General features: G+C 42.0%; 1 protein-coding gene across 6 annotated transcripts in view; it reads right to left on the minus strand.

Moving 5' to 3' along the window:
- Positions 1-17,023, minus strand: part of LOC143934134 (serine/threonine-protein kinase BRSK2-like) — a 480,076-nt gene extending 463,053 nt beyond the window's left edge. For 2 of the 6 annotated variants that reach the window (XM_077457486.1, XM_077457484.1), the window contains exon 1: positions 16,240-17,023. In XM_077457486.1, the coding sequence (XP_077313612.1) occupies positions 16,240-16,348 (109 nt within the window). In that variant the 5' untranslated portion in view covers positions 16,349-17,023. The remainder of the gene's footprint in view (positions 1-16,239) is intronic. The other 4 variants (XM_077457490.1, XM_077457488.1, XM_077457485.1 and 1 more) reach the window with 3 other exon arrangements.
- Positions 17,024-21,357: the final 4,334 nt, after the last annotated feature.

Below are 21,357 nucleotides of genomic sequence, written 5' to 3' on the forward strand. Positions count from 1 at the left end.
TGTCTTTTTTCAACCTCACCTACTATGTAACTATGTAACTATGTATTGGGGTGCTGTATTTGGAGGAGTATCAAGAATACAATAATTCATTTGTGATAAATAAAAATTAGTTTTTAGGCATTCCATTGTGGTTTGGTACCTCAAAAGTCTTAGTAGCATCTTTAGGTTATTTGTGACGGTTGTTCAAACACTACTGCATAGACAGTAGTCTAGTAATTATTAAAACCATTTTTGCATGTACATTATGCAAACTGCATGCACAAGGCAACAGCAATTAAAGGAGCACTACTGTAGTATTAAATACATTTTCTTCATGAGTAAGCATAACATGTACGAGTTTTTAATACTTCCCAAAAATGATTCCTCCTTACAATACCTTCATCTGTTTTCTCTCCAGAAGGAAAATGCAATCTTTGTTTAGCTATCATCCAAGGTCACTTCTATTTCTTGGACTAGCATACTGGCTCAGAGAGAAAACCATCATGTATATCCTGTGCAGTCCTTGGCTGTACTCACAAGTGTTTGATATGGAATAGCCTCCTACTGCAGACTCTTACTTTGGGAAATTGCTATAAAGTTTCAGTATTCCAGTCTGATCAAGAGGACCAGAAAACGAATGGCACCATCCCAGGCTAGGTAAAGTCACTAGACTGGAGCTTGAAGTCAACTTTCAGGCTGTCTCTCAGATGACTCTGCCTTTCTTCATTGCCACCATTAAGGGCAATGGGCAGATGTGCCGAAAGGCTCTGCCTAGCCTTTGGATCTTGCCAGAGCTCTTTAGCACATCTGTGGCCATGCAGGTGATTTTCTCTTCATGGCCGAAGACCGTGAATATTTGGGGCTTCCCTAACAGTAGTTTTTGGGAAGTTGATGGTCACGGAAACCTGTGCATGCACAGCTGTGCCGCAGAGCTTACTTGGGACCCGAAGTCCCATGGCATTTCTGTGCACATGCAGGGAGCAGGAGGAAATAATTTATTTCTTACCAAGGCAAGAAATGCAGCACAAAAAATTACAATAAAAGGAAAAAAAGTGATGTCCAATTCTAAGAGAGGGAGTTGGCAGGGAAACATGATATGACCTTTAGGTGGGCTATACATGGTGCAAAATGGAGAAATTCCCATGATTCCCCATCAACACAGACAGTGCTGCCAGGAGAATCCCTCCTGCCGAAAAATTGTCTGCTCCTGGGGGGGGGAGCCGTCCCCGTCGGGTGGAGACAGTGATTATAGCTAGTGGCTAACAATAATCATAAGAGAATCCGGAAGGCTGGTTGTACCCAAGTAGATCGATCCACTTGGTACATTCAGCCTGCCCATTAACGATCCAAATAGCAGATTTGAACCATGTATGGCCATCTTTAAAGTGATGGTCCTCTCGAGAACTGCTTTTTTAGTGACAAAAGGTATTTTTGAAAAATAATAACTCAGCTGTTTATTGTGACGTCATGTGACAAAAAATTACTGAACGTTCCACTTTCATTATTACCATGTAGCAAGAGTTGTGGTAGGCAATAAATAAACAGAAGTTTACCCCAAAAAAACAATCTTTTGGCAGTTATCTTCATTATATTTGGAGTGCTGGGAATAGCTGCATTTCCCAACTCATCCAATGGTATGAAACACCACAAGCACTGTTTTGTAGTAGAAGAGGGAAGGTTCAGCCAGATCACATAGATAAATGCAGACAATCTAGAACCAATTGTGCTTGCTAAGTATCTATAGAAGCTCAGTTGTTAACTAAAACAATATGGATAATTACTGTAGTTGAAAAAAAAAATAAAGAAATGTAACAACTGCAAAATTAGAATGTAGAATTATAAGTAAAATCAATCAAACTAAATAGTTCTGCTAGCAGTTTTTTAATAAGGAAATGCTAAAATATTATTAGTATACTTTATTCTTGTGCTAAAAAGGACCCTTTTTAGGTTCCTATGTATTACATTATATATGCAGTATATTATGTGATTCATTTATCCACCCAATGTGGTATACAGGCCATTATTTTCCATGCCATGGAGATTTCCATCAGATTCCCACCCGAGATTTCATTTGTTTACTAGTTTTAAGTGACCAAAACATCAAAAGCAATAGTGAACATTCTTGGACTTCACTGCATTGTGCATTTTCAAACAGTTTCCATGTCAGTTTTAGTCACTGGTTCACTTTACCGAGTGGTAAATTATTGATGCTGTGGGCATCAGATTGTTTGTGGTTAAAGCGGAATTTCAGTAATTTTTTTAACTTTCCATCTATTAAATCTTCTGCACTTGTTGTTTTAATATCGGATAGTAAAACATTTTTTTTTCTGCCAGTAAATACCTTATACAGCCCACGTCCTTTTCCTTGTCTGGTAAGAAGCCCGGGCTTATGAGATCATGCACAGCTCTCTCTCTCTCTCTCTCTCTCTCTCATTCTCTTTAGAGTTTGCCAGGAAGGGAAGGGGGTTGAGTCATAAGAGGGCCAATGAGAGCTGCAGGGCTGCAGAGCTGGAGGTGTGCCTCTGTGTGTGTCTGTGTAGATCCAGGAAGTGAACAGGCAGCAGCTTCAGATGCCCACAGCTAAAATGGCTGCAGCCAGACTCAGTGGAAGGAGATTTCTGCAGCATATTTGGCAAGTACAGAATCACAGTGTATATATAAAATAATATGCAGTGTTTGGAGGGAAGCTTTAGAATGGCAAAGATGTTTTTATTACAGATTATGTGAGCAGACTGCAGTTCCTCTTTAAAAACTGGAGTTGATTTACTAAAGGCAAATAGACTGTGCACTTTGCTAAGTTCAGTTGCTCCAGAGCTTAGTATTTGAGCAGAAGCTCTACGGATTTCCATAATCCAACCATGTGCAAGCAAATATGTTTTTTTTTTTTTTTTTTTTAGTTCCTTGCATGTGATTGGGTAGATTTACCACATTTACTAAGCTCTGGAGCAACTGTACCTGCAGAGGGCAAATGCACTTTGCAAAGTGCATAGTCTTTGCATTTAGTAAATCAACCCCAAAGTGTACTTATTGCTTTCAATAGGCAATATACCTAAACTTTTTGCTGGTTTTTCACCAAGCTTCTAGGTAGGACATCTGTGACGGGACATGTTTTTCCACATTCTGAATGATGGAAATTGAGTGCGGGTGCAGGTTGACAAGCAGGGAATTCCAGGCGGTGCATAGGAAGCATTGGGCAGTTTTAGAGAAGTATGATAGATATAGAGAGGAAGGCCAAGATGTCTGTAAGGGTGTAGAGCGCTGTGATGGTGGGGAGGGTCTGTTAATTGGAGATAGACCTGAGAGGTGACATTTTCTGATCTTCAGGACAAAAAGCAGTGAGTGGCAGGATTTGGGGGATGTGTTCATGCAGCACTATACCCTCTGCTGGGTCAAAACAGACAGGCTATGTTTCCTTCACACATCTCAGGTCTTTATTACTACTTTGACCGAAGGGTAGCTATAGCTCCATAAGCTTCCATGCACACTAGCTTAAAAAAATGCCAGTGTTCTTGGCAGAAAAAAGGAACATTTTGAGCATTTTATGTACTAGCTTTTAGGCGCATTTAGCATTTTTTTTTGCCAGAAAAAACGCACTAAAAAATGCAAAACAGAACATTTAAACTGCTTAAAGAGGAGGGCCGGTTTTGAAAAAAAAAAATTAAAAGTCAGCAGCTGCAAACACTGTAGCTGCAGACTTTTAAAAAGTAGTCTTACCTGTCCAGGGCGAGGCTGACCTGTCCCTCGGTCTCGGGTTCCCCCCGGCGCTGCCATTTTGGGTAAGGGAAACAGGCAGTGGAGCCTTGCGGCTTCACTGCCCGTTTCCTACTGCGCATGCGCAAGTCGCTCAGCGCTTTGTGAATGGGACGCGCTGTGCACACACACAACGCCCCATTACCCAGAAGACGCCGCATGGAGGAGAGAAGAAAGAAGATCTCTGCGGCGGAGGAAGAGGCAGATTAGGATGATGTGCCTAGCAACAGGCATTTCTGGTAAGTAAAAAAAAAATGTTTTTTTTCATTTTTTTTTCAATGATTTTTTTCTAATTTTTAATGTATTTTCTTTTTTCAGGGTGGCTCTCCACTTTAATGTGCATGGACACATGAGATAACATTTGTTGCTTCTACAGGTAAAATGCTAAACTCCTCCAGGAGCAGCATTTGTTTATAAAAGGTGCTCCAACCAAAAGGGGACACCCTGCTTGTATGCACCCTTCACTACCCTATTTGGCACTTTTTGGGGGGGAGTGGGTACCTGGTTTGACAGATACCAACTCCCACTTCCGGCTCAGATCACCGCAGCAAACTTAGCTGAATGTTCAGCCCTCTCCTTCCTCCTGTCTTCTGGGACACATCACAGGTCACAGATCACAGGCTGGTTGAAGAAGGACATCGCTGGATCCAGGGACAGGTAAGTGTCCTCATACTAAAAGTCAGCGGCTACAGTATTTGTAGCTGCTGACGCTTATTTTTTCGGGGGGAGCCTGGATCTCTGCTTTAAGGTAGTGTGCATGGAGCCTTAGTATGGTCTAGAGCAGGGGTCTCCAAACATCCTAAACAAAGGGCCAGTATACTGCCCTTCAGACTTTAGGTGGGGCCAAACTGTGGTAATCAGGAGTAGAAAATGTCCCAGCATCAGTGGGAGTAAAAAATGCCTCATCTTTGGTGTCAGCGAGAGGAATTTTGTCCCACCATTTGTCACTGAAGAATTGGGCCTCATTTTTGGTGTCACTGGGAGGAATTGTACCCTATTGTTGGGTGTCATCGGAAGGAACTGTGCACCATCTTTGGTGTCATTGGAAGGAATTGTGCCCCATTGTTGTTGTCTTTGGAAGGAATTGTGCCTCATTGTTGGTGTCTTTGGGAGGAATTGTGCCCCATTTTTGGTGTCATTGGGAGCAATTGTGCCCAATCATTGGCATCACTGGGCCCCATCGTTGGTATCATTGGGTGGAATTTTGCCCCATTGTTGGTGTCATTGAAGGGAATTGTACACAATTGCTTGTGTCTTTGAAGGGAATTGTGCACCATCACTGGTGTCATTGAGGGGAATTGTGCACCATCGCTGGTGTCATTGAGGGGAATTGTGCACCATCGCTGGTGTCATTAGGAAGAATTTTGTCCCTTTGTTGACGTCAGTAAATGAAATAGTGCCCCAAGGGCCATATAAAAGCAAGCAGAGGGCCGCATCCAGCCCCCAGGCCACAGTTTGGAAACCACTGGTCCAGAAATTTGTGTACACCTCTCTGCAGCAAAATGCACAGCAAGACCTAAATCTTTAAAGTAGTTCCTAATTATAATGGTCACACAAGACCTTATCTGCCTATTCATGGTAACACTAATTTGGCATGATTAGCCAGACTAGCAGATTGTAGAGTGCCTTTAAGAGGTCTTTCCTCTGGGGTTTGAGGAGATTTGTTAGTATGTATTCATAGTATTGATACAGATATGTAGGTCTTCTGCTAGAGCATATGGTGTTAAGAAAAATCAATACAGTCCACTCTTAGACTATGCGCTTTGCAAATTGTAGTTTCCCTCTGCAACTGCAGTTGCTCCAGAGCACAGTAAATGAGGTAAGTCTTCACTTTGCAGAGCACCCACTCACATGCAAGGAAAATAAAAAAACAGCATTTTTTCTTGCACATAATTGGATGATGAAAGTCAGCAAAGCTCTCGCTCATTTACTAAGCTCTGGAGAAACTGCACTTGCAGAGTGCAACTGGACTTTGTAAAGTGCATCCTCGTTTTGCCTTTAGTAAATCAACCCCTAGACTATTAAAAGAGACTAGTAAATATTTTCAGCATGTGCTCACCTTCAGCTTATTTCTGAAGCTAACAGAAAACATTTGTGGATGTCATTTTCCAGGGTTTGCATCTCCTGTTTAGGTTTTATATTGGAGAGCCTATTTAGTACCTAGATTTAGTTGACTATCTGTATATAAAACATTGCAGTTAGCATTCTTGCTTAAGTACTTCCCACTCAGCCACTGTATATAAACGGCTAAGTGGGCACTCTCTCCTTCTGAGAGGACATTCAGGAACATCCTTCAGAAGGAGGGGGTCGCGCGCGTGCGGGCCCGCTCAGCGGCGCAATCGCGATGCGCTTGTGTCACCCGGACACGACACATCTCCAAACGGCAGGAGGACTCTGTGATTGGCCCTTCTGATCACATGATGGCCATGTCCAATCACAGCCGTCATGTGATGTAAAAACAGAGCTGGTTGCTAGGCAATTGACTCTCCTCTCCTCACACAGAAGTTGTCGGTGAGGAGAGGAGAGTGGGTCGCTGTAGCCGGCTGGTGATCAGTGAGTATGAGCTGTTTTTTACAGCTTTTTACTCACTGATCACCAGTCTAGTGTCCCCACAATGTAAAAAACACAAAGTAAACACACATGTCCCCAAAACACATGTCCCCACATAGTAAAAACACCTGTACCCCACATATGTAGCAATAAAATCACATGTCCCAATGATTATCTGCACACATATGTCCGTAATCACCTGTGCACATATGTACATGATTATTTGCGTACATATGTCCATGCTCACACAAACCAATTATTATACACTTAATGGATTTTTTTTTTTACCAAAAAACATGTAGCATAATACATTTGGCTTATGGCTTAATTTTATGACAAAATTAGATTTTATTGGATTTCTTTTAAAATAGAAAGAAAATATTGTTTTTTTTCAAAATTTCCGCTCTTATATCGCAAAAAATAAAAAAACTGAATCATGAAAAAAATCACCAAAAGAAAGCTCTATTTGTGTGAACAAAATAAAAAAAAACTAATTTGGGTACAGCGTTGCATGACCGCGCAATTGTCATTGAAAGAGTGCTGAAAATGGAGTGCTGAAAATTGGTCTGGGAAGGAGGGGGGCCAAAGTGCCCAGTATTGATGTGGCTAAAGACAAAGGTGAAAAAAACTATTACAGGACGTGCCACCCAAAGAGCATAAATTTTGTTAATGACTGCCTATTAAAAAGGGCTTTGTTCATATACTTACACTGAGAGCATGAACATACAATTACTATATAGCACTAGGAAGCAAAAAGCAAAACAAAAAAATGTGTAATGAGCGTGTGTGTACATACACATATAGAACGCAATTACACATGGGAATGCGCTGCCCCCATTAGACGTGTACAGGTGCCATTAATTATTAATTGCACCCCATACACATCTAACAAGCACACATGTGCGTTGCAGCCAACAAAATGCATAGCACCGCAGAGAAATGCAGTTTGATGCAGCACCGTTTAATTAGTCGCACCCAACATACTTTTTACACACGTTGTGGTGTGTACTGGCCCGAAAAAGGATCAATGTAAAAAAACTTTTCAAACAATAACTCAAATTGATAACAATAACATTATTTACATTTGGATGATCACTTATACATACAAATAAAAATAACAAAAAAAATTGGTTCAGTTTATGTACGCTGTCTCACTAAAGATTAATTTGAATAATCCAATTTTAAATTGGATTTGAATTAAATCCAAATACAGGTGACAAGGAGCAATCAGGATCTGCATGTAACTTCAGCTGCCTTTACTTATGGATCTTTTGACATGCGGTTTTCACTAAACTCTGCTTATGCGTTTTATTACCCCATGATCTGTTTGATTTCCCAAGTTTACTGACAGAAATACTTTAAAGTGGACCTTTCCCTCCTTTCACAAAAAATCAGCATGTTGATCATCTTACATTCATTTGTTAAACAAATCTTTTTTGCTTTTACTTACAGTTACTGTTTTACCACTTCCTGGTCTCTTTAAGGCACTGGTGATGTCACACTGGCCTTACAGCTGCATCCTGGGAAGTTCCTGTCACATATTCCAGGAGGCGGACCCAGAATTCTAGGCAGAGTTCCAGGAAGTTAAGGGAGATGGATTCATCTGCCCTTAGTAAAAATGGTCAATGTGAAAATAATGTGAAGGAAAGGAAAAAAAAAAAGGTGTGCAAAGAAAAAAAAATCCTGCAATTATTTAAAGGTATCTGTAGATTGAAATTACTAAACATTTCTAAAGGTGTCTTTGTTGTCATTTTTCTGATAAGGGTGAAGTTCAAAGGAAGTATAAATGTAAACTCCACTCCAGTTGATAACATACCGTACTTAACTGCTACAGAATTATGTAATTTAATATTAATAAAACTAACATTTCTATTTCAGTCTGCAGCCAGCTGTCATTTTCTATAACTGCCAAAAGATTAAACCATCTAGATACTACCTTGCAGCTATGGCAACCATGACAATAAAAGGGGCATTTTCTATAGTGTGTGCATACTGCACACCCACAGACATCTACTTCCTGCTCATGTAACTGGATCACTGCTTTTTACAGCTCTTGTTCCCTTATGACTAATCATGTGATTAGAGAAGGCAGAACATCCAACTCAGCATTCCCACTTCCTTTAGTTTAAGAAGTCAGTAGAGTGATTTGTCACAGCATGGAAGCAAGTACAAATATGCAATGACATTTACTGAAATCCTTGATTTGTAAATCAGTGATCACCAACCGTTTGTAACTCACGGACCACTAAACTCACAATTTCAAATCCCGTGGACCATGAACATGATTTTAACATACTACTGCCTTATACACACGATGTTCCAGCTCTCGGCCCCCCTCCCCCTGGATTACACTGCTGCCTTATACACACAATGCTCCAGCTCACTGCCCCCTCCCCCTGGATTACACTTCTGCTTTATACACGCAATGCTCCGGCTCTCTGTCTCTTTCCCCCTGGATTACACTGCTGCCTTATACACACAATGCTCCAGCACTCTGTCCCCCTTCCCCTGGATCACACTGCTGCCTTATACACACAATGCTCCGGCTCTCTGTCTCTCTCCCCTGGATTACACTGCTGCCTTATACACACAATGCTCCAGCACTCTGCCCCCCTCCACCTGGATTACACTGCTGCCTTATACACACAATACTCCACCTCTCTGCCCCCTCCCCCTGGATCACACTGCTGCCTTATATACACAATGCTCCGGCTCTCTGTCTTCTTCCCCCTGGATTACATTGCTGCCATATACACACAATGCTCCGGCTCTCTGTCTCCCTCCCCCTGGATTACACTGCTGCCTTATACACACAATGCTCCAGCACTCTGCCCCCCTCCCCCTGGATCACACTGCTGCCTTATACACACAATGTTTCATGTCTCTGCCCCCCCCCCCGTCACACTGTTACTTTACACCGACTTATCTATGGATCTCACCTTTTTATCCAGCCATGTGCTTGAGGTTCATGCACCCTCCCACAGTGCTGCCATTGGAAGTCCCCTCCTTCTTCACCTCCCATTCTATGCACTGCGTGCATTGAAAACAACACTGGAAACAACATTGGGTGGTGTACATCCACCACAATGTTGATTTGTGGCATAATCCCTGGGAACAACCAAAATGATCTCATTGACCATCAGATGTAATCAGACCACTGGTTGGAGACTGCTGATGCAAATAACTGACGTAGAGAACATTGGGTTTTTTTTTCTCAACATTTTCCACAATCATTTAGCACCAAGATGTTACTCAGTGTTTTAAAGAACACATGGAACTTTGCACATCAGTCTCTTTTCGCAAGATTCGCAATCTTACGTCCGTATCCCATACAAAGACACATGCCGATTTGGAAGGAAGCTTTAAAGCGGTTGTATACCCGCTAAATTTTTAATTTTTTTTGCTCACCTGCAAAGGAAAAGGCATAATGAGCTAGTATGCACCACATCTGCCCCCATCCACGCCGAGGGAGCTGACATGTTCCCTCTGCGTTTCTTCCGGGTATCGTGGCTCCGGCGCTGTGAGTGGCTGGAACCGCGATTCCAGCCGAGAATCCCCTGTACGCATGCGCCGCTGTAGTCAGCGGCGCATTGCGAGGGGAATATCTCCTAAACCGTACAGGTTTAGGAGATTTTTTTTTACCTACAGGTAAGCCTTATTATAGGCTTTCCTGTAGGTAAAAGTCCCAAATTTGACTATACAACCGCTTTAACCTCTCAGTTGCTTTGGATTTCATGGGAAACTTAGAAACACATGGGGAGAACAAATAAACTCCATGAATAGCCTGCCTATTAGGTACCAAATATCCAAAGCATCAAGGCAAGCTCACTATTCACTAAACCACAGGGCTAGACCACTGTACCTTTATTTGTATTTTAAGTGCTACAAAACTACTGTAAAGTCAACCAAGTAGAGAAACGAAATGAAACATACACTATGTTGTCAAAAGTATTGGGATGCCTGCCTTTACACGCACATGAACTTTAACCACTTCAGCCACGGAGGATTTGGCTGGCCAAAGACCAGAGCACTTTTTGCGATTCGGCACTGCGTCACTTTAACTGACAATTACGTGGTTGTGCTACGTGGCTCCCAAACAAAATTGACGTCCTTTTTTTTCCACAAATAGAGCTTTCTTTTGGTGGCATTTGATCACCTCTGCGTTTTTTATTTTTTGCGCTATAAACAAAAAAAGAGTGACCATTTTGGAAAAAAAACATTATTATTTAGTTTTTGCTATAATAACTATCCCCCAAAAATATATAAAAAACATTTTTTTTCCTCAGTTTAGGCTGATACGTATTCTTCTACATATTTTTGGTTAAAAAAAATTGCAATAAGCGTTTATTCATTGGTTTGTGCAAATGTTATCGCGTCTACAAAATAGGGTATAGTTTTATGGCATTTTTATAAAAAAAAATGTATTTACTAGTAATGGCGGTGATATGCAATTTTTATCATGACTGCGACATTATGGCGGAAAGATCGGACAATTTTGACACATTTTTGGGACCATTCACATTTATACAGCGATCAGTGTGATTACTGTGCAAATTTGACTGGCAGTGAAGGGGTTAACACTAGGTGGCGCTGTAGGGGTTAAGTGTGTCCTAGGGAGTGATTCTAACTGTGGGGGGGGGATGTGTGTAACACATCACTGATCACCGCTCCCGATCACAGGGAGCTATGATCACTGACAGTGTCACTAGGCAGAACGGGGAGATGCTTGTTTACATTACATGTTCTTCTTCTCCGTGAGACGATCACAGGTATCCCTGCGGACATCGAGTCCGCAGGACCCGCGATCCGATTCACGGAGCTCGCGGCGGGCATGCACGCATTTTGCCGGTGGCGGGCACGCTCCTACTATGCAAGCCCTGTGAGAGCATGTAGTATAATGTGATTTCGCGCAGCAGAGCCAACCTGCCACAGTAAAACTGCGGAGGCTGGTCAGCAAGCGGTTAATGGCATCCCAGTCTTAGTCCGTAAAGTTCAATATTGATTTGGCCCACCCTTTGCACCTATAACAGCTTCAACTCTTCTGGGACAGCTGTCCACAAGGTTTAGGAGTGTGTCTAGGGGAATGTTTGAGCATTCGTCCAAAAGCACCTTTGTAATGTCAGGCACTGATGATGGACGAGAAGGCCTGGCTTGCAGTCAAATTCATTCCAAAGGTTTTCTATCCAGTTGAGGTCAGGCCAGTCAAGGTCATCCACCCCAAACTCGCTCATCCACACAAAATAACTTTGTGAGAACAGTTTGGGGATGGCCCTTTGCTGTCCCAACATGACTGCACACCAGTGCACAAAGCAAGGTCCATAAAGACATGGATGAGCAGGTTTGGAGTAGAGAAACCTGACTGGCCTGCACAGAATCATGACCTCAACCCGACAGAACACCTTTGGGATGAATTAGAGCCGTGACTGCGAGACAGGCCTTCTTGCCCAACATCAGTGCCTGACCTCACAAATGCACTTCTGGAAGAATGGTCAAGTATTCCCATAGGCACGCTCCTAAACCTTGTGGACAGCCTTGCCAGAAGAGTTGAAGCTGTTATAGGTTGGGCCAACTCAATATTAAACCCTACGGACCAAGACTGGGATGCCATTAGAGTTCATGTGCATGTAAAGGCAGGCGTCCCAATAATTTTGACAATATAGTGTATATCCATCAAACCATGTATGTAAAAAGTAGCAACTAAATCTAATAATAAAAGTTATCATAATCATGGCTGTCAAACCACTTTGACCTACAGGTAAGCCTAGATTAAGGCTTACCTGTAGGTCCAAGAAATATCTCCTAAACCTACACGGTTTAGGAGATATTTACAAAAAGACAGGCACCGCTGTCTACGGCGCATGTGCCATAGACAGCAGCACACAGGCGCACTGGGCATGCCGCTGCTAACGGCGATATGCCATTAGTGGTGGCTCCCGTACGCATGCGCGGGAGTGACTTCATCGCTGCTCCGGCCACTCACAGTGCCGGAGCAGCGATACCCGGAAGAAGATAGGCGCTCCGTGCTACAGGGGACAGCAGTGACTTCACTGGCTCCTGTGTCAGGTAAGTGACACATAATGGACTACTATGCGATGCATAGTAGCCCATTATGCTTTACCTTTGCAGGGAGACAAAGAGGAAGTAAACTCATCAGGGTTTATTTCCTCTTTTAGCCCTTGTACACACGGTCGGACATTCTGACAACAAAATCCATCAGATTTTGTCCGACGGATTTTGTCCGAAACTGGTGTTGCATACACACGGTCGGACAAAGTTTTCGGAAAATCCGATCGTACGTAACGTGATGACGTTTTTTCGTTACGACGGGACTACGTTCAGGCTAGTAGCCAATAGCTTTGGTCTAGGAATTTGACCTGAGCATGCGTGGCACTTTGTCCGATCGGAATTCTCTACAAATGATCGGACAAAGTCCGATCGGATCATATTGTCGGAAAATTTTATAGCCCAGCTCTAAAACTTTGTCGGTTGGATATTTCGACGGAAACAGTCCGATGTAGCCCACACACGGTCGGATTATCCGACAACACGATCTGATCGGACATTTTCCGTCGGAATGCCCGACTATGTGTACAAGGGCTAAGAGTTTGTTGGTTGTTTGATCTGCAGAAAACAGTTCGAACTTAGAGTGGTATGCATCTGTTAAAATCCTTTTCACATCTAAACTTATACTCAGAAGTTCTGGGACAGAAATGTACTTTGGCGTATTGGTAGGCTCTGCTCTGCTTGGTGCCATCATGCTATGGATGTTTACTAGTTTACAGCATATTCCTAGATTGAGTACATGTAATGACCTTGATTTTACCCTCATATGTTGAATGTTGTTCATGTGGAAATTTGTGCACATACCATGCATGTATCCTTACCTTACCCTCACATTTCTAAACTGAGATATATGGTTATTTGTTTCATTGCTCTTTTCACAAAGTTCTAAAGAAATCCTTGCCTACCTCCAGCGAAATCATTAGGCTAGGTAGGAGGAGGTCATGTAGTAGGGATCTTGGAAAGGCAGACGTAACCATATATACAATCCCTGAAATAGTGGCAGGCATGGCAAAGCCCAGATTGCAGCAACTGCAAATGTTTTTGCTTCCCGTCTTTGGCATAATAGGATTTATTTTATTTTATTTTTTCATTTGTTTGTTTGCATTGATCTTGCAGATAGTACAGTTATGTGTGATTATCTCAATCTTGAGGCTGGCTCTTATCAAAGCAATCATTTTTCTGAGGCCTATGTATAACTTGACCTTTGCTTAGTCAATAATCTCTCATGCGTTTTTTTGGAAATCTATACTCAAGCATCTCAATGTCTTTTAAGAATCTACTTAAACATAAACATGCGAATAGTATTCTTTTGTCTATTGGAGTAATTATGCAATTTGCTATCAACTATCCTCTTAGGAAGCTTGTCCCGTACAGTGAATGCTTTGCCCTGCATGTGAATGCTGCATTGAAGCAGAAAGTCATTCAACTCTAGAAGCATCCCAAGTGGGCCGCAAGCCATTCGGTGCATTCAATCCACACTCCCTCCTTCAGATACATTATACAAATGTAATGTACACTCTCTACAGTAAACATGCAAATGCTTTATTAAAGGGTCTCGTTTTCAGGGGGATGAAGGTGGTTTGGTTATTAGGACATTACACGCCATGTATGAAAACAGGCAGCAATCTGGTTTGGCCACTAAATAAAAGTGCCATTCCATTTTCTGTCAGCCCCAAGAGAATTAAAGACCCTTTCGGTGTGGAGAAACCCTGTCATGGGCTAAAAGAGGGTGTGCTAGTGAGGTGCTGATGTGTTGATGATTAGAAATTATTCGAGATGTCAGCACAGCTGGAGGCTGAAGCACTATATATGTCAGTGATAGCCCTTTATCATATTTGATTATTACATCAGAGACTAAAATGATGAGATGTGTACTGCAGAGGAACTGCTATATATATGTATATATATATATATATATATATATATATATATATATATATATATATATATACTGCAGGTCCCTGGAGCAAGACACTGATGTACAGTATAATGCAGTTCCTTAGAGCAGGATCCCATATATAATGCAGGTCTATACAGCAGAGCAACTAATAAATTATTTACACCAATGAAAGACATAACCCTATATAATCCTAGAAGGCAGAACCAAGGCTGCCATAAAACAGCCTTAACTCATTAGGAAATTTTAAAAAAAGAGGCGCAAGTGACATTAAATATTATTTGTACATTGCAAAAAAAGAAAAGTTAATCTGAGATTTTTAGAAGGAAAGACATTTATAAACCTTTAATTTGCAGCAAGGGAAAGTCATTTAAACAGCAGTGACAGAAGCTGTAAACTACACATATGGCGAGAACGTCAAAACTAATTATACAGTAAGCATATAATAGGGGACATCCCTGTGAAAGGTCCCTAGAAACGTAACAAGACACAACAGTCTTATTATAGTCATCAGAGAATAGAACCTTCATTAAAAACAAAAATAAAGCCCTCCTATGACTGGAAGGAGCCTGCAAGTCACAGAATGGATCCTTCACATGATCACATCACTGAGCAGGACCATCACATCCTAACCAGCAACCTTCACATGATCACATCAACAAACAGGACCATCACATTCCAACCAGCAACCTTCACATGATCACATCAACAAACAGGACCATCGCATTCCAACCAGCAACCTTCACAAGATCACTTCACCAAACAGGACCATCACATCCCAACCAGCAACCTTCACATGATCACATCAACAAACAGGACCATCACATCCCAACCAGCAACCTTCACAAGATCACTTCACCAAACAGGACCATCATATCCCAACTAGCAACCTTCACAAGATTACATCACCAACCAGGACCATCACATCCCAACCAGCAACCATCACGTCACCAAACAGGACCATTATATCCCAACCAGCAACCTTCACATGATCACATCACCAAACAGGACCATCACATCCCAACCAGCAACCTTCTCATGATCACATCAACAAACAGGACCATCACATCCCAACCAGCAACCTTCTCATGATCACATCACCAAACAGGACCATCACATCCCAACCAGCAACCTTCTCATGATCACATCAACAAACAGGACCATCACATCCCAACCAGCAACCTTCTCATGATCACATCAACAAACAGGACCATCACATCCCAACCAGCAACCTTCTCATGATCACATCAACAAACAGGACCATCACATCCCAACCAGCAACCTTCACATGATCACATCACCAAACAGGACCATTACATTCCAACCAGCAACCTTTACATGATCACATCAACAAACAGGACCATCAGATGCCAACCAGCAACCTTCTCATGACAGAAGGCAGAACCGAGCACTTGTATGACATTATGAGCTATCCCATCACAGATCAACAGTGATCTATCCCATCACAGATAAGCAGCATTACATCACTGGGTAGACCATTTCCAGCACATCTTATAAACATAGCATCCCAGGCAGGAATTGTGCTGTAGATACAAGCAGAATACACCAGCAAGTGTCATATTTAATTTAGAAGAAGAACAATGTAGGAGTCTAGCAAGATTAGAGATTATATAGCATTATGCACTGTCATGTTATAATCCATGCATACTAAGCAGACAGATCCTGCAGCTTTGGGTAGGCTGAGGGATTTAGTCATGTTCCCTTATTCCTAACCAGGACCAGGTTAGGTAAATCACATACATAGGATGCTCTGCATAGATGGAGGTTTAACTCCATTAGTTCATCCACCAGCCACACAAGGTTCATAACTCTACCTGGTCATCTCAACCCACCCATGTAAATACCTACTACTGGCTCAATGTATCCAGCTAGTACTCTGCGTTACACATTTGACATCGCCAAGGGCAGCAATACCATGCAAATACACCATCATCACTATTAAAGCAAATTATCCTTAAGTAGTAAGAATGAAGGCCCACCTGTCTGTCCTTTGCCAAGTGTCTTTTCCAGTCTGTAGGGTCCAACATATTGGGCATGTTGCTGTTGCTGGTAAGGATGAATTCCACCTGCCTCCTTTCCACTGGACATGGTTCCTGAATAAGGTCCCCCTTCTTAAAAAAAAAAAAATATAATACAGGCCTGTCCTTTTCTCCCAGGCTAGAACAAAAGAGCAGGGGGAGATAGACAGTGCAGAGGGTGGACTGTCCTCTTCCCTGCCACTCTTCTTCAAGGATCCCCTTCTATTTATTTTTCTTGTAATTTTTTTACTACGAGTTCTCTTCTTCTTTTTTTTTTTTTTTTTTTTTTTTAATGGGGGGGTAGAAGGGGGAAATTGATCTGTGCTCCTCTTTGCTGATGCATCCAAGGGGGAGGGGGGGAGTGGGGAGAGAGAGGAAGGGGGAGGGTGGAGGGGAAGCTACACTCCTGGTACCAGCATCATCAGGAGGAAGGCAGCCCTGGATACTGCTGGATGCAGATCGGATCTTCAGGCTGCTGCTGCTGTTTTTGATGATGTATTCCAGCCCCCTCCTTACAGGCTTTTCTTCTGTAATCTCTTTTTCTCTCTCTCTTTCTCTCTCTCTCTTCCTCCTCTGTAATGTGCAGATTGCTCTCTCTTTCTCTCTCTCTCTCTCTCCTTACATCAGCATCCGGGGATTCAGTGACAGCTACAATTAGTTTAACCCTTCCCTTGACTGGCTCTCCTGTGCTCCACTCCCCACCTCCACCCACATGCACACTCAGTCCCTGCAGCCTGCTGGGGAGGCACCAGCTGTAGTCAGATAGTCACACAGCAGACAGTACAGTGAAAGCGAATGGCGTTTGGGGGAGGGGTGAAGACCTCAGAAATTAGTTTAGGTTATTAGCCATTCACAATCTGAAACCAGCTGGGAGATCTGAACCACTAAGCACATGGAAAAAGATGGGGATGGCGAGCAAGCGTTCAGAAATAAAACCCATCTCCGGGAGGGTAGGCTCCGCATTTAATTATTCAGCAAAGACCTTTAAATGTATGGCTTGGGCCATTTCGTCATCCGCTACCAGCTCACATACACCAACTATGATTTATTTGGGAGGGTGACTGATGACATCAATTACCCAGTTAAGCCCCAGGTAACAAACCACGCATACTGTTTCTTGATAAAGAAGTAATCTAATAATGAAACATTGTATCACAGGCCTCTGATTATAAGCTTTACCAATAATCTGTTTAAATGTCCATATAATAGGCGCGAAGGTCTTTGCTGAACAGCGGTTATAGTACGGGATTCATTTACTAAAATCGGAGAGTGCAAAATCTGGTGCAGCTGTGCATGGTAGACAATCAGCTTCCAACTTCAGCTTGTTCAATTAAGCTTTGACAAAAATAAAACTGGAAGCTGATCAGTTTCTATGCAGAGCTGCACCAGATTTTGCATTCTATAATTCATATAATTCAATTTGATGGGCCATATTTTGGACAATTTTCTATAAATTTGGATAACATTCAAAGCAAGTTTACAATTCTTTTATCAACATAATCTGAAGCCAATGAGCAATATTTGTAAAATTGGTTTACAGGCATACCCCACTTTTAAGTACACAATGGGGTTTATTTACTAAAGCTGGAAAGTACAAAATCAGTCTCACTTCTGCATAGAAATCAATCAGCTTCCAGGTTTTATTATCAAAGCTTAATTGAACAAGCTGGGGTTAGAAGCTCATTGGTTTCTATGCAGAAGTGAGTCTGATTTAGCATTTTCCAGCTTTAGTAAATAAACCCCATTGTGTACTTAATCTCCCTGGCGGTATGATTAGTTCTGATTTTAGGTGATGAAAGCGGTACAATTATTTTGCATGGAAATTTGGCGTCTAGTAGACATCCCAGGTTTGATAATGTTTATAATATAATAAATAACTATAAATAATTATAACAAATAATAATAAAAATGATTCAATAATGTAATCAAATCCAAAAACACAAAAATTTGCTTATTTGCAGAATTGTCGCTGTCATTAGATTTAGTGTTTGATGATGGATCTCCCCAGAAATCGCTATCGCTCAATTGTGCAAGTGATTCTAATTTATTATCGCTGTTTTCTAGCTTGTCTAAAATCACTTTTGACATAAAGGGACACTTTTTGGTTGCTATGGACAATCTCCAAATTCCAGGCAGAAAAAAACAGTATTTATAATATAAAAGTGCATGCAGGGCACTGGACAGACCACTAGGGACAAAGGGGATGTGTATTTTTTGTATACAGTTCTGTAATCTATACTGTAAGATTACAGTATACTGTATGTGTTTTGTGTTTTTACTTTTTTGAATTTGGCGCCATTGTAACGTCGCAGGGAATGGAGCTCAGCGGCACTCGGGCACTGTGTGAATCGAGCGGAGGACGGCTCACACACACAGTAGGGGGACATCGCAGGATCCAGGGAACAAGGTAAGTAAGTTTATCCTGCAATGCGATCCCGAGTCTGGCTCGGGGTTACCGCTCGTGGTAATGAAATTCCACCCCGAGCCAAACTCGGGAATACCTCAAGGCAGGTTAAAAGCGGGGTATGCCTGTATACTTTTTTGCCTTGATTGGTGCTCTCATTACCCTTGACTCTAAAAGGTGACTGTATTGATAACACTAAACACTAAACACAAAAATAAATGTCTGCCCAATAAATGTCTGCCCAAAAGTGGAACTTCACTCTCCCAATCAACATGAAATATTTGTAATTCTCATGCTGCCTTCATTAGTAAATAAAATATACAAAAGTGTAGAGCTAATAAAGACACCGTGTAGGTGTGTGAAAAAAAGTAGTGATAAGAAGTGCTATGAACATGAATCAATTAACAAAACAATCATGTAAAATAACTATGACATAAAAGAGTCCAGTTACTGAGTGAAGAAGTGTGAGAAAACTTCATAGGGCAGTGATGGCGAACCTTGGCACACCAGATGTTTTGGAACTACATTTCCCACGATGCTCATGCACTCTGCAGTCAGTGTTGCCAACCTACCAGATTGAAATCTACTGACACGACACCCAAAATTTACTGGCAGTTCCAAAAGTTACAAAATTACAGTTTTAAGTGCAAATTCCAGTATTTATGCTACAAATAAGCAAAATTTGCAGTTAGCAATGTGCTTTAGGGTAGATATTAACCCCCCTAGCGGTAATCCCGAGTCTGGCTCGGGTTAGGATTTTACTGATAGGAGCGGTAACCCCCAGCCAGACTTGGGATCGCTTCGCTGAATGCAGGGGAGGACACAGTGAGACTTACCTTGTCCCCTGGATCCAGCGATGTCCTCCGCGCTGTGTGATCGAGCTGTCCTCCGCTCGATTCACAGTGCCAAATGCCGCCGAGCTCCATTCCCTGCGACATTACGGCGCGCGGGAGCGGAGAACGGCGGCAAATTCAAAAAAGTAAAAGTATATAAAACACACACAGCACTGTAATCTTACAGATTACAGTACTGTATTACAAAATTACACACCCCCTTTGTCCCTAGTGGTCTGTGCAGTGCCCTGCATGCACTTTTATATTATAAATACTGTTTTTTCTGCCTGGAATTTGGAGATTGTCCATAGCAACCAAAAAGTGTCCCTTTTTCAGTGTTTTAGGATTTGATTACATTATTGAATAATTTTTATTATTCTTTATTATATTATAAACTTTATCATACCCGGGATGTCTGCTAGACTCTGGTTTGAACATATTTAAGAGAGTTATTCCTAAGAATTACAGGACTACAATATAAGACACCAAATTTCCATGCAAAATAATTATACCGCTTTCAGCACCTAAATCCAGACTGAATCATACCGCCAGGTAGGTTAAGGTAAAAAGCATATTTCTTATTTTATTTTTAATATAGTAAGTAGCTCAGGGACAGGACTCAGGAGGTCAATACATTAGAATGGGTGATGCACACATGAAATTGACTTTGATGCGAATACTGCAGCAGCACAGATCACCGACATGACATGCCACCTGATGAGTCACAGTGACATTCTCTCTCCATGCTGGTGGTCCCTTCAGTTCAAACAGCACTGACAGTCCCGCTTCTGGCTTGCCTTAATTCCATCCTGCAGACCCGCACACGGGGCTCTGGCCTCTCCGCTCGGCTCCCTTGTACCACAAAATCACATGACATGCCCAGACGCTGCCTCCACCTGACCCGCCGCCACCGCCTGAACATACTGTAGCAGGCACTTGGATAGTCTCGGTCGGCTCCAGGCCCAAGCTGCGCATACGCAGTTCTGAGCCAAGCCTTACAGACATATTTTTTACTGGCAACCTCTTCCTCTTACTGGCATTTACTGGCAGGAGAAAAGTGCCCATTTTTTACTGGTTGCCATTCAAAATACTGACGGTTGGCAACACTGTCTGCAGTGTAGTTGAGCATCATGGGATGTCATGGGTAGTTCCAAAACATCTGGGGTGCCAAGGTTCACCATCACTGCCATAGGGCATATGTCTGATGTGAAGACTTTTGTTAGTTCCTAAATGGCAATAATAGAATAGTGCAAACAAAGAAGTAACTGTAAAGCACATTCAAAAAGGGATAAGCATTCGCCTGATGAATAATTGTATATAAATACTTCTTACCAGACAAAGTGGACCCACCTGTTGTACGACAGTGTGTCAATCAGGCTTGGATTGGCCGAGGGTCAGATGGTCACCAGAGGAACCAACTCTGATGTTGATAGAACCTGTAAAGGAATCGCTCTGATTGCAGAAGTTCGATCAATCAACAGGAGTGAATCCCGGTGTGACACAATCAGATATCCGGAGCTCGAAGGGATCCTCAAAGTAGAAGTTCATTTGATCTCAAATAAATGTACCAGAAACCAATGACAAAATGGTACATTATCGGATTGGAACCATGATGTAAAAGAAGAACAAAGGCCCCATATGGTGCAGGTCATAAAATTAAAGATGTTTAATCTTGATAAAAATATACAAACATCTATTACAGATGGCTGCATAAAATGTGATCACAGGCAGAATATAAAAAGTCAAAGCAATGTAGGGAACGGGCCCTATCTTTGTAAATGAGTAAATAGAAAGGAAAGTATATCATATTTACTTGTTTTAAACTTTTTTTTTAACATTTCT

Source organism: Lithobates pipiens, unplaced genomic scaffold, assembly GCF_037356315.1.
Source record: "Lithobates pipiens isolate NorthernLeopardFrog02 unplaced genomic scaffold, aLitPip1_a1.2 Scaffold_27, whole genome shotgun sequence".
NCBI lineage: Eukaryota > Metazoa > Chordata > Amphibia > Anura > Ranidae > Lithobates > Lithobates pipiens.